This window comes from Amblyraja radiata, chromosome 23 (assembly GCF_010909765.2).
Source record: "Amblyraja radiata isolate CabotCenter1 chromosome 23, sAmbRad1.1.pri, whole genome shotgun sequence".
Taxonomy (NCBI): Eukaryota; Metazoa; Chordata; class Chondrichthyes; order Rajiformes; family Rajidae; genus Amblyraja; species Amblyraja radiata.
In genome coordinates this window covers 22119288-22133964 of record NC_045978.1, presented here as the reverse complement: position 1 = coordinate 22133964, position 14677 = coordinate 22119288, and the positions used below count along the sequence as shown (strand labels likewise).

The window sequence follows — 14677 nt, the reverse complement described above, 5'->3', positions numbered from 1 at the left end:
TGTCCTTTTGCTTCTTATCCTCCTTGTCCCCACCATTAAGGTGAAGACCGACAACACGTAAGGCAATCCTGAATCAATGTACAGGTATTCCAATCCTTGCGCTCCACCACATCCCGTTTATTCCCAATGTACAGAATTCCCAAAACAGGCATGAAATGCCTCTCAGTCATTTGCCTTGAGCAAATCTGTGTCCACAAATCCGAGGCATCTCCCTGCCAAACTTAACATGGAGGGAACAGGATGGTTTAGGAGCTTCGTGGCTTTGGACTGGAGTCCGAGACTCTGCCAGCTTTCTGTGAATTGAATCTCTAAATGAACTATTAAGTGTACTGGGCAGTGAGGTTTGCACCCAAGGGTTAGTGGAATTTTGCACCAGGATTATCACAGACCAAGGATAACATTTCTTGGCAGTGCAAGTGCGTTTTTAAATCAGGGCTAGTCTATGTGTAGATTCAAGTCACAGGACCAGACAAGATAGAAAGACAGCAACAGTTTGGACCGTGTTGTCACTCGTCACTTTAATAGTGGCTACAGAGGCGATAAGAAGCAGAGGTACGCAAGGTGCTGGAGTTATGCCCCCTGTCCCACTTAGGAAACCTGAACGGAAACCTCTGGAGACTTTGTGCCCCGCCCAAGGTTTCCGTGCGGTTTCCGGAGGTTTTTGTCAGTCTCCCTACCTGCTTCCACTACCTGCAACCTCCGGCAACCACCTGCAACCTCTGGGAACCGCACACGGAAACCTTGGGTGGGGTGCAAAGTCTCCAGAGGTTTCCGTTCAGGTTTCCTAAGTGGGACAGGGGCATTACTCAGCGGGCCAGGAACAGTTAAAGGCGGCACGGTGGTGCAGCGGTGGGGCTGCTCCCTCACAGCGCCAGAGACCCGGGTTCGATACTGACCGCGGGTGCTGTCTGTACGGAGTTTGTACCTTCTCCCCGTGACCTGCGTGGGTTTTCTCCAGGTGCCCCGGTTTCCTTCCACACTCCAAAAGACGTGCAGGTTTGGAGGTTATCTGGCTTCTGTATCAATTGTAAATTGTCCCTAGTGTGTAGGACAGTGTTAGTGTACGGGGTCACCATTGCGCTGCCCTTTGTTTTGATTTCTAGTTAGGTTCCCATCTCCCTCACTTTGAAAAGGAAGGCTGTGAAAGTGTGGGCATTTTACCCAGGGTGGAGGAATCAAGAACCAGAGCACATAGGTAGGTCTAAGGTGAGACGGGAAAGATTTAATAGGAACTTGAGGGGCAACTCTTTCATACAGAGGGTGGAGGGTACATGGAACGAGCTGCCAGAGGAGGTAGTTGAGGCAGGGACATTTCAAAGACATTAGGACAGATACATGGGCAGGCAAAGTTTAAAGGGAAATAAATGTAATAAAAATGAATTGCAGATGCTGGTTTATACCAAAGATAGACACAAAATTCAGGAGTAACTCAGCGGGTCAGGCAGCATCGCCAGAGAAAATGGATAGGTGATGTTTCGGGTTCGGAGGAAATGGATAGTTGTCGATTCGGGTCGCATATGCATTTTCACCAGAGATGCTGCCTGACCTGCTGATACTTTAGCATTTAGTGTCCATCTAAGATTTAGAGTGTGTGGGCCAAACACTGGCAAGTGGAACTAGTGCAGATGGGCAAGTTGGGCTGAAGAACCTATTCCCATGCTGTATGACTATGAATCTATATAATATAATTTGCTTCCCTCAGGCATGGTCTGGTTTGTTTGGCTTTTACATCAGCAGCAGGTAGAACAGGCAGGGGCCTCTTTAACAAAAACAATATTTTGAGGGGTGGCATATAGGTCGAGAATCCCTGTGCTATTTTCCAATTGCTGATGCATCCATTAATCCACAAACTACCTCACCTGCATCTCTTCCCGGGCTCAGTGGAAAAGGGACCAAATTGCTTGTGGTCCCCAGTATTGAAGAAACCATGAGGAAATGCCAAGCAGTGGCCTGCTACATCTTCCTTTGAAGGTATAAAGTTTAGCTTGGATCTCTGGAGGTGCAACCTGATTTTCAAACACTCCCACTCACTGGCCATGGGCCGTTTGCCAATTCAAGGAAGACTTGACAATGAATGTCGATCATTCTTTGGCTTAGTTTAGTTTAATTTAGACACAGTGCAAATACAGGCCCTTTGGCACACCGAGTCCACACTGACCAGCAATCCACGAACACTAACACTATCCTACACACACTAGGAACAATTTACATCTTTACTGATCCAATTAGCCACAAACCTGTAAATCTTTGGTAAATACTGAGTGAATTTTTCAATTCCTTTACCGGGAGCTATAAGGAGCTGGTTGGGGATTGGGGATGATCAGCCATGATCACATTGAATGGCGGTGCTGGCTGGAAGGGCCGAATGGCCTACGCCTGCATCTATTGTCTATTGAGCCTCAGCCCTGAATTCACTCAGAGACTTTGCCCCTACACTGACATATTTTTAGTTTAGTTTAGTTTATTATTGTCACATGTACCGAGATACAGTGAAAAGCATTTTTATTGCGTGCTGTCCTGTCAGTGAAAAGACTATACATGATTACAACCAAGCCGTCCACAGTGTACGGATACAGGATAAAGGGAATAACATTTATTGTAAGGTAAATTCCAGTAAAGCCGGATTAAAGATAGTTTGAAGTGCTCAATGAGGTAGATGGGATGTCAGGACCGCTCTCTAGTTGGTGATGGGATGGTTCAGTTGCCTGATAACAGCTGGGAAGAAACTGTCCCTGAATCTGGAGGTGTGTGTTTTCACACTTCTGTACAGCTTGCCTGATGGGAAGGGGAGAAGAGCGAGTGATCGGGGTGAAACTCATCCTAGATTATGCTGGTGGCATCTCTCTCTCTCTCTCTCTCTCTCTCCCCTTTGGCACAGCCTGGTCCACTGGTGATGTTATCAATAACACGGCAGTAGCAGCACAGCGGTGCAGTGGGTAGTGCCGCTGCCTCACAGTGCCAGAGACCCGGGTTCAATCCTGACCTCGAGTGGCGTCTGTGGGGAGTTACCTCACCCATCCATGTTCTCCAGAGATGCTGGCTGACCCAGTGATTTACTTCAACACTGTATTTATTTGTGTAAACCAGCATCTGCAGTTCTGCATCTTCAATGGGCAAAATATTATCCACTTATCCCGTGAGCACTGACACCCATTTTAGTGTCATGGAATCATACAGTGTGGAAACATGCTCTTTGGCCCAACTTGCCCACTCCATCCAATATGCCCGATCTACAGGTACATTAATCCCACCTGCCTGTATTTGGCCCATATCCCTTTAAACCTAATCTATCCATGTACCTGCCCCAATGTTTCTTAAACATTGTGATAATATATGCCTCAACTACCTCCTCCGGCAACTCGTTCCATACATCTACCACCCTTTGTGTAAAAATGTTGCCCCTCAGGTTCCTATTAACTCTTTCCCTCCTCGTGTAAACCTATGTCCTCTGGTTCTTGATTCACCTACTGTGGGTAAAAGACATTTACCCTATCTACTCCTCTCACGATCTCATACACCTCTATAAGATCACCTCTCATTCTCCAGCACTCCAAGGAATAAAGTCCAAACCTGCTCTCTCTCGCCTCGAATCCTGGCAACATCCTCATAAATCTTCTCTGCACCCTTCCAGCTTAACATGTTGTTAATCTTTCATATAACAGAGTGACCAAAAGTGAACACAATACTCTAAATGTGACCTCACCAATGCCTTGTACAACTGTAACAAGACCTCCCAACTTCACTACTCAATATTCTGATGAAGGCCAATATGCTGAAAGCCTTCTTGACCACCCTATCTAATTTCAGACTTTAGACTTTCGAGATGCAGTGTAGAAACAGGCCCTTTGGCCCATCGAGTCCGTGCTGGATAGCAATCACAGACCCGGTTCGCTAGCAGTATCCTACACACTAGGGACAATTTGCAATTTTACCAAAGGCAATTAAGCTACAAAACTGTACGTCTTGGGCGTATGGGAGGAATCCAGAGCACCCAGATAAAACCCTCATGGTCACGGGGGGAAGGTACAAACTCCCAACAGACAGCATCTGTAGACAGGTCTCTAGCTCTGTGAGGCAGCAGCTCTACTACTATGCTGCCCTGTAATGTCACTTTCAAGAAACTGTATCTGTTTTTGTTTCAGCCTGGGGTCTCAGTGAATCGAACTGCAGACTCTCTGGTTACATGGGCCTGGATAATGTGGCGACTACTCAAGTAGATGCATTGAAGGTCAGCTTTGAAGAACTGCCTGACACACAGGTAATAATGACAGCAGAGTAGCCTGTGTTAGCTCTAGCTTAGTGGATGCTGGTGTTGACATCGGCTCGGGTCCTCACAGCACAGCAGGTAGAGTTGCTGCCGCAGAGTGGCAGAGACCCAGGTTCGATCCTGACCCCAGGCACTCTCTCCATGGAAGTTGTACGTTGTCCCTATGACAGCGTGAGTGTGGGTTTCTTCTGGGTGCTCTGATTTCCTCCCACATCCCAAAGTCGTGTGGGTTTGTAGGATGATTGGCCTCAGTAAAATCGCCTCTCGTGTGTGTCGGGAGTGGATGCGAAAGTGGGATAACATAGATCCAGTGTGAACAGGTGATTGATGGTCAGTGTGGACCTGGTGGGCCGAAGGGCCTGTTTTCACGCTGTATCTTTAAACCAAAACAATGAAGGAGTCCCACGTGGTGTTTAGAGACGTGCGGGTTTGTAGGTTAGTTGTCTCAGCAAAATCACCTCTAGTGTGTGTGGGGAGTGGATGAGGAAGTGGGGCAACATAGACCTATGGAATGGGTGATCAATAGTCAGTGTGAACTCAGTGGGCCGAAGGGCCTGCTCCCATGCTAAACCTCTAAGCAAAAACCTCTTCAAGGAGGAATTCTGCCCTGATGAGCTCTGGATCTCAGACTCACCAATGTGGTTGCCTCTTAAATGCCTGATCAGTTCAAGGTCAATGGCGTGCGGACCATGTGGGCAACAGGGTCATTAGGACCAGGCTTGTGATGATTCACTCATCTACTCTCTGTCCTTGCAGAAGTTCGGCTGCGCCAAAGCATTGTACGTCTCCGACGCTGAAAAACGCAAACACTTTCGTATCGTTTTACATCTCTTCCTCGGCAACGGGCAAGAAGTCGGTACCTTCTACAGCAAACTCATCAAGATCATTTCAAAACCTTCCCAGAAAAAGCAGTCCATTAAGAATGCCGAGTGTAAGTATTACTTGAGAAGTGGGCCACATTTAGATTAGTTTAGTTTAGTTTAGTTTATAGTCACATGCACTGAGGTACAGAGAAAAACTCTTTTGCAGCGTGCTATCCAGTCAGTAGAAAGACTATACATGATTACAATTGAGCCGTAAAAAAGCTTGAATGTAATGAATGATTGCATATTCACTTCTGTGGCTCCTACTCAAAGAGTCGCCTGGCTTCTAAACCTTTCCAATTTCCTAAAGAGCAATGTGTCGATGGTCAGATCATCTCTTTCAGTGATATTAATCAAAGGAAAAACATTAACGCAAGACTGTGGTGGTGACTTTACTTCCTTCTTCATCCATGCCCCACATACTAGGAGCAGTTTTGCAGAAGGCTAGTTTAGTTTAGTTTATTGTCAAGTGCATCGAGGTACAGTGAAAAGCATTTTGTTACATGCTACCCAGTCAGCGGAAAGACTATACAATGATTACAATCGAGCCATCCACAGCGTACAGATACAGGATAAAGGAAATAACGTTTAGTGCAGATCGTCTAGGGTTTCCAATGAGGCCAGAACTGCTCTCTAGTTGGTGATAGGATGCTTCAGTTGCCTAATAACAGCTGGAAAGAAACTGCCCCTGAGTCTGGAGGTGTGGGTTTCCATACCTCTTGCCAGAAGGGAGAAGAGGGAGTTTCTGGGGTGAGACTGACCCTTGATTACACTGGTGGCCTTACTGAGGCAGTGTGAAGTGTAGATGGAGTCATTGGAAGGGAGGTTGGTTCGTGTGATGGTCTGGTCTGGTCTGCACCCACAATTCTCTGCAATCTCTTGCGGTCCAGGTTGAATTTGTTCCCAAACCACACTGTGATGCATCCCGATAAAATGCTTTCTATGGAGAATCTGGAGAGGTTGGTGAGGGTTGTTGGGGGCATGCCAAACCTCCTGAGCCTTCAAAAGAAGTAGAGATATTGTGTGCTGTCCTGGCCAGAGCTTCAATGTGTTGCTGAGTTGAACAAGCTCTTGTTTCTTTCACTTTGTGTGCAGTGTGTATTTCTTCAGACTCCAAGGTGGCCTTGTTTAATCGGCTGCGATCTCAGACAGTCAGTACACGGTACCTCTGCGTGGATGGAGGGCAGTTTGTCGCCAGTGCCCGGCAATGGGGAGCTTTCACACTGCACCTGGGTAAGTGTTTCCTTTTCGTAGAGTTTAAAGATACGGCGCAGAAACAGGCCCTTCAGCCCACCGAGTCCACACCGAACAGAGACCCCCCGCACACTAACACAATCCTACGCACACTAGGGACAATGTACAATTTCACCAAAGGCAATTAACTTACAAACCTGTTTAAGAAGGAACTGCAGATGCTGGAAAATCGAAGGTACACAAAAATGTTGGAGAAACTCAGCGGGTCCAGCAGCATCTATGGAGCGAAGGAAATAGGCGTTTTGGGCCAAAACCCTTCTTCAAACCTGCACCTCTTTGGAGTGTGGGAGGAAAGCGGAGCACCTGGAGAAAACCCATGCGGTCGCAGGGAGAACGTACAAACTCTGTACAGATAGCACCCGTGGTCAGGATCAAACCTGGGTCTCTGGCGCTATAAGGCAGCAGGTCTACTGCTGCGCCACTGTGCTGTTCTGAAGCTGTCAGCCAATTTAGTTTAGTTAAGAGATACAGGGTGGAAACAAGTCCTTCACCCACCAGGTCCTTGCCGACATTCGATCATCCATTCACATTAGTTCTATGTTGTACCCATTTCTCATCTACTCCTACACTCTGGACAATTAACCTACAAACCCGCACGTCTTTGGGATGTGGGAGGAAACTGGTAGAAGCTGTTCCTGGGTCTGGCGGTTTGTGTTTTCAAGTTTTTTGTACCTTTTGTACAATTGGGGGGAGTGGGGAGAAGAAGGAATGTCCGGGTGGGACGAGTCTTTCATTACGTTGGCTGCTTTCCCGAGGCAGTGTGAAGTATAGGTGGAGTCAATGGGAGTATGGATCTGTCAACAGTCTACAGTCTAAAAATAAAGTCTCAAACTAAAGGGTGATCGATAGTTGACGTGGACGTGGTCGGCCGAAGGACATCATGTGCATGATTAAACTCTACTAGAACTAAACTTAAGCTGAACTCCTCTCTCTGCTCCCCACCCTAATCTAGAACCTCTTATTTCCACTACAGACAATGACTCCAGCCGTAAGGGTGAATTTTATCCACGTGATGGGTATATCCGATATGGATCAGCTGTCAAATTAATCTGCACCTCTTCTGGAGTCTCCCTGCCCAGCATGGTACGAGTGTCTTCTTGCTGGTCATTGCAGACAAGTCCCAACCTTACATTGGTTTAGAGATACAACATGGAAACAGACCCTTCGGCTCACCGGGGCCGCACTAACCGCCGCTCACCTCTTCGCACCATTTCTATTTTATCCCATTTTCTCATCCACTCCTTACACACTAGGGGCAATTTACCGAGGCCAAATTAACCTACAAACTCGAACGTCTTTAGAACATGGGAGGAAACCGGAGCACCCAGAGGAAACCCACACAGTCGCAAGGAGGACGAGCAAACTTCACACAGACAGCACCATATATCAGGATTGCTCCCGGGTCTCAGGTGGCTTAACAGTTATGCCATTGTACTGTTTCTGAGTATTATTTTCTCACCCACTTTGAGTTGAAGATATCCTCGAAAATGAGAGTTCTACTGTGTAGAAATGATGCTTTGATTATAAAGGGGACCAAAAATGTCACATCAAAGAAAGCCTGCCTTAACCCTTGCCCCCAGCCAAAACAGAAGAGTACAGATTCAAGACTCTCTCTGGACCATAAGACCAAAGACATGGGAGCAGAATTAGGCCATTCAGCCCATCGAGTCTACTCTGCCATTCAATCACACCTGATTTATTTTCCCTCTCACCTCTATTCTCCTGCCTTCTCCTCATGACCTTTGACACCCGTACTGATCAAGAATCTATCAAGCACGGCTTTAAAAATCCCAAAGACTCGGCTCCTCAGCCGACTGTGGCAAAGAATTCCACAGATTCACCACCACCATGGCTAAAGAAACTCCTCCTCATCTCCAATCGAAAGGTCCGTCTTGTTATTCTGAGGCTGTGCCCTCTGCTTCTAGATACTCCCACTACTGAAAACATCCTTTCCACATTCACTCTATCTAGGACGTTGATTATCCGGTAGGTTTCGATGAGATCCCCCCGCACTCTAGGCTGGGTGGTGTTGCAGGATTACAACCGGTCAAAGCAGCCATCATTACAATGAGACATTAACCCAAGGCCCTTTCTACTCACCATCTAGATGTACAAGAAACCTCTGGAACAACTTTGAAGGAAGGTAGTAAAGTCATCCCCAGTGTCTGTGGTTAATGTTTGTCCCTTGATAAATATCACTGAAAGAGATTATATGCTCATTGATACATTGCTCTTTAGGAAATAGGAAAGATTTAGAGGGATATGGGCCAAACGCAAGCAGGTGGGACGAGTGTAGATGGGGCTGCTTGGTTGGCATGGGCAAGTATAGTCATGTTTATAACCATGTAATGTGTAGTCTTTGAACTGACTGGATAGCACGCAACAAGAAAGCTTTTCATTGTACCACGGTACACGTGACAGTAAACTAAACTGAATAAAAGTAGTGCCGAACGGCCTGTTTACATGCTGCTTGCCGCTATGACTCTATGAGACCATACTTTGTGCAAAGTTGGGTGCTGCAATTTTTGAAGTGAGCGCATTTGGAAAAAAAAAGCCATCAAGTATTTTGTTTCTCCCTGTGGTAATTGTGTGGACAGATCATTCGGAAGGTGTGCAAGCAGTACGCGGTGTTGGATGTAGACGAGCCTGTTTCTCAACTCCACAAGTGCGCCTTCCACATCAAGGACACCAACGGCATGTACCTGTGTCTCTCCAACGAGAAGATCATACAGTTCCAGGTATATACGACCATAAGCTGCCTTTCCATTCCCTGGCCTTTGTCCTGGGGCCAGTCCAACTGCGAAAAAAATGTTTTTATTCATTAAATATTATCTGTGAGTATTGAGTTTACGGTCTTGTTACGCTGCCGCGAGTGGGAGTGTCATTGTTCCATCGCCGGTACATCTGGCAGTGAAACACTCTGGACTTGGGCTTTCGAAGTGAGAGCGTGTGGCCGGGGTGGTGTGGGTCTTTGATGCTGGCAGCCCTTTTTGAATGACTGGCCTTGTTGTTGTGTTGTGACATTACCAGGCCGTGCCTTGCAGCAAGGAAGCCAACAAGGAGGTGCTGAGTGACGGTGCCTGCTGGACCATTATTGGGACCGAGGTGGTAGAGTACACGTTCACCGAGAGTCTGGCTCAGCTTCACTCTCCCGTCACCCCGGTTCCTGTCATCTGCAGCCTTGAGGTGAGATCTAAGTCCACAATGAGTCGCCACCTTCCTGGCGCCCAACCTAGTTTAAATTTGAAACTTTATTGGCGCCAGAAACATGGCGACGCTTTGTGTACCTATTACGCTACAATTGTTGCACTTTTGTGCTTAATCTATCGTACAATTTTACTGGATGTACAGGTCCACCACCGATTTTATCGGCAACCAGTGGTTTGGCACCTCCTTTAACCCGAACAAAATCACGAGAGTGTACATGAAATGCCCCCTGGAAGTCCACCCAAAAATATGGCGCCTAGACCGGGTGAGGTGGCCAATCTCAACCTCATCGGGACTTCCGCAGCCGATCGGCGGATTGAATTCGCCGGAGCCGGCAGATCCGTTCTCCGTTCCCATAGTGCCTCAGCATCCCCCCTCCCCCCCGAGGTTGTGACCTCCGTTGGTCTGGCAAAATGGGTAATATGGCAAGGCTCTCTGACCAAGGGTGCTGGAAAATCGGTGGTGGACCTATATGCAAAACAAATAATTTCCCTGTACCAAGGAACATAGGTACATGTGACAATATCATCACCATCGTCAGATCTTTGCAGCACCTCTGAAAATGGGGCATTCACAGACCTCTCTGGCCACACAAGTGTTGCTGGAGGGTTGATGTTGTTTACAAAACAAAGTACAAACCAAGTAACTTAAGATTATTTAGTTTAGCTTGGGTGTCTTACAGTATGTTTACCTGCCAGGCTTTTTCCACCCATCCTCTCCCCCCCCCCCCTCCGCACCTACCCACAATCAATCAGAAGAAGATCCCCGATCCGAGACGTCACCTATCCATGTTCTCCAGAGATGCTACCTGACCCGCTGAGTTCCTCCAACGCTTTATGCCCTTTTGTGCAATGCAGCATCGGCAGTTCCTTGGGTCTACATCTTGCTGCAAGTTTAGGTTTGCTCCGGTTTCCTCCCACATTCCAAAGACATGCGAGTTTGTAGGTTAATTGGTCTTATGTAAATTGCCCCTGGTGTGCAGGGAGTGAATGGGGAAAGTGGGATAACATAGAATCCATCATGGTCTGGTTTGGCTCAGCCACCAAGCACGACACCCGGAGGCTGCAGCGAATCGTCTGATCAGCTGAGAAGGTTGTTGGCTGCAACCTTCCCTCCATTGAGGAAGTGTACACTGCAAGGGCCAGGAAGCGAGCGGGTAAGATCATCTCTGACCCCTCTCACCCTGGCCACAAACTTTTTGAATCACTTCCCTCTGGAAGGCGACTGTCAAAGCTGCCACAGCCAGACATAAAAACAACTTTTTCCCACGAGTAGTAGCTCTACTCAATAACCAAAAATCTGCAGCCTTCTTTTGCTCTGGTATTTTATTTGATTCACATGTTTAATCGATAATGTTTTATTATTAATGTTTAATGTTTGATGTGTCATTCTTAATTGTCACTGCATGTCTCGTTGTCACTTGCGAGTGGAGCACCGAGGCAAATTCCTTGTATGTGAACATACTTGGCCAATAAACTTAAACTTAAACTTGAAACTTAAAAACCGGCATGAACTCGGTGGGCTGAAGGACCTGTTTCCATGTTGTATCTCTAAACTAAACACAAACATACATAATCCCAACTTTAAAAACACCCAAAGACTTGGCCTCCACAGCCATCTGCAGCAACAAATTCCACAGATTCACTACCCTCTGACTAAAGAAATCCCTCCTAATCTTTCTAAAGGTACGTACATTAGAGTGGCGATCTCCTTTGCAAGGTATTCTGCTACTATTCCATGCCCTGGAGCAGAAAGATCTGCCTGTCTGGTTTCTGATTTCATCTAAATGAATCGCTTGGCACTCATCCTGTGGAAGAGAGAGGGTTTGACGTGGGGACTTGGTCATTAATTAGATGCTGCTTGGTATTGGGGTTTGGTCTCATCAGCCCTGTTCTGGTGACTGTGACGCGCCACAATTTGCTCTTGTTTCCCCAAGCTGAACGGAGGAGGTGACGTAGCCACGTTAGAAGTGCAAGGAGAAAGCTTCACTCCCAACCTGAAGGTGTGGTTCGGCGACGTGGAAGCAGAAACGATGTACAGGTAAGGCAGATGTTACAACCAGCTGTTCTCGTAGGAACAAAGAACTGCTGATGCTCGTTTACAAAAAAGGACACAAAGTGCTGGAGTAACTCAGCAGATTAGGCAGCATCTGTGGAGAACGTGGACAGGAGACGTTTCAGTCTGAAGAAGGGCCTCGACCACAAACATCACCTATCCATGTTCTTCAGAGAAGTTGCCTGACCCACTGAGTTACTCCAGCATTTTGTGTTGCATCTGTTCCTGTGATGCACTCTATATTCTATGTGCAATATATCTAGACAGAACATAGAACCGGTAACAGGGTCTTAGGCCCACAATAACTGTGCTGAACTTGATGTCAACTCTTATCTGCCTGCACTTCATTCATTTCTCTCCATTCCCTGCAAAGTATATGCCTAGCCAAAAGTCTCTTAAATACCACATCAAATCTTCGTCAACCACCAATCCCGGCAGATAGATCCAGACAATTACAAAATAATGGCACATATGTTGGCACAGACATTGTGGGCCGAAGGGCCTGTTCCTGTGCTATTCTGTTCTATGTTCTTTGGATACAGACCATGTGCAGGTCTTTAGACTTTGGACTTTAGAGATACAACATGGAAACAGGCCCATTGGCCCACTGAGTCTGCACCAACCAGCGTTCCCTGTACACTAACACAATCGTACATACTAGGGATAATTTACTGAAACCATTTAACCTATAAGCCTGTACATCTTTGGAGTGTGGGAGGATACCAGTGCACCCATAGAAAATCCACGCAGTCACAGGGAGAACGTGCAAACTCCACACAGATGGAATGTTGACATTACAGCAACTGTAGCCAGGATTGAGCCCGGTTCTCTGTCACTGTAAGGTAACAACTTTACTGTTGTGTCACTGTGCCGCCCTTCATTGGGTTAATTTAACCTGGCACCATGGTCGGCATGGATCTGATGGGCCAAAGGGCCTGATGCCATGCTGGGATGAAGAAAATGAAAGGTATTGAAGCAACTCAGGCAGTGTGATGGGCGGGGATGGAAATGGGCTTAGTATTTGGACATAAAGGGTGGCGGAGATGCTGCCTCTCAGCGCCAGAGACATGGGTTCGATCCTGACCTCGGGCGCTGTGTCTGTGTAATTTACACGTTCTCCCCGTGATCGTTTGGGTGTGGGTTTCCTCTGGGTGCTCCATCTAACTGGGTCAGTGTGGTGGCGCAGCGGTAGAGTTACTGCCTTACAGCGCCAGCGACCCGGGTTCGATCCTGACTACGGGTGCTGTCTGTACGGAGTTCGCACATTCTCCCCGTGGCCGTGTGGATTTTCCCCGGGTGCACTGGTTGCCTCCCACACTCCAAACACGTGCAGGTTTGTAGGTTAATTGGCTTTGGTAAAAATTGTAAATTGTCCCTAGTGTGTACAATAGTGTACGGGGATCTCTGGTGGATGCCAAAGGGCCTGCTTCTGTATCTCTATCTCTATCTCTATCGCTGTATCTCTAAACGAAACTAAACTGCCCATCGCCTTCTCTCGACAGAGACCCCAAGTCGCTGCTGTGTGTGGTGCCTGATATCAGCTCGTACAGCAGAGAGTGGCGCTGGTTTCGCCAGCCCGTCACCGCCCCCCTGTTTCTGATGAGGAGCGACGGCATCATCTTCTCCAGCACCTTCTCCTTCACCTACACCCCCGAGCAGAGTTGCTTCACCATCCCGAGGGTGGTCCAGGAGGATCCAGACAACTTCTTGGACACCATCCACCAGGAGTTCACTCGCACTAACTTCCATCTCTTCATGCAGAGCTGACGGGGTGGGGAAGCACCGTGCTCTGCCCCTGCGCGATGTCTCTAGGACTTGCCATCACCCTGAGGTCTATGACCTGTATTGGTTTACGCTCAGTCCACCAACTCCCAACCTTTACTCCCCCCTTTCCCCGTGCATGCAATCAGCTAACATTAATGATAAACCCAAAAAGATGGAGTCATTCAGCGGGTCAGGCAGCATCTCCAGAGAAAATAAATAGGCAACAATTCGGGTCAAGACCCTTCTTCAGATGTCTCGACCCGAAAGGTCACCTAATCCTTTTCTCCAGAGATGTTGCCTGACCCGTTGAATTACTCCATCTTTTTGCACGTATCTTCGGTTTAAACCAGCATTTGCAGTTCCTTCCTAAACATTAATTGTAAATCCTACCTGGAGAAAAATAAAGAATAATCGTTTCAGTGCCATCCTTTTTTTATGGTGGAATGTGTGTAATGACTGACATTTATACGCGGAAACAATGAACGGCAGATTAGTTTAGTTTAGGGATATAGAGCGGAAATCAGGCCCTTCAGCCTACCGAGTCTGCGCCGACCAGCGATCACTAGCATTATCCTACACACCAGCGGCAATTTCCAATTTTTACCAAAGCCAATTAACTTTTAGAATGTACGTCGTTGGAGTGTGGGAGGACACGGGAGCACCCACGGATAACCCACACGGAAACAGGGAGTACGTACAAACTCCGTACAGACACCCACCCAGTCCGTAGTCAGGATTGAACCCAAGTAACTGGGGCTGTAAGGAAGGCAGCAATTCTACCACTGTACCACCGCGATGCCCTTACTCAAAGTGCGGTAGGTGTATGGAACGAGCTGACAGAGGAGGTAGTTGAGGCAGGTACTATCGCAACATTTAAGAAACATTTAGACAGGCAAATGGATAGGACATGTTTAGAGGGATATTGGCCAAATGCAGGCATGTAGGACTAGAGTACTTGGGGTATGTTGGTTGGTGTGGGCAAGATGAGCCAAGGGCCTGTTTCCACGCTGTATGACTCTTTGACTCCAAAACACAAAAGGACACAGAATGCTGGAGTAACTCAGCAGGTCAGGCAGAATCTCTTGAGACAGCACCCAAAGTAAGGAACTTTTCCACGCAGTATATGTAAATTAGCGACACTAGACTGTACTTGGAAGTGTGGAAGAGGATACAATAAATTTGGACAGATATATGGACAGGAATCTCCTAATTCAGATCATCGGTGAATGCAGATTTATTTCAGAAAGCTGTATTGCTGGCTTCCACC

At 47.3% G+C, this 14677-nt stretch overlaps 1 protein-coding gene across 1 annotated transcript in view; it reads left to right on the top strand.

Moving 5' to 3' along the window:
* Window positions 1-13602, top strand: part of rbpjl (recombination signal binding protein for immunoglobulin kappa J region like) — a 29922-nt gene extending 16320 nt beyond the window's left edge. The window contains exons 7-14 of the mRNA XM_033041250.1: window positions 4143-4258; window positions 5024-5198; window positions 6226-6363; window positions 7358-7467; window positions 8982-9122; window positions 9415-9570; window positions 11528-11631; window positions 13149-13602. Coding sequence (XP_032897141.1) covers window positions 4143-4258; window positions 5024-5198; window positions 6226-6363; window positions 7358-7467; window positions 8982-9122; window positions 9415-9570; window positions 11528-11631; window positions 13149-13413 — 1205 coding nt within the window. The 3' untranslated portion in view covers window positions 13414-13602. The remainder of the gene's footprint in view (window positions 1-4142; window positions 4259-5023; window positions 5199-6225; window positions 6364-7357; window positions 7468-8981; window positions 9123-9414; window positions 9571-11527; window positions 11632-13148) is intronic.
* Window positions 13603-14677: the final 1075 nt, after the last annotated feature.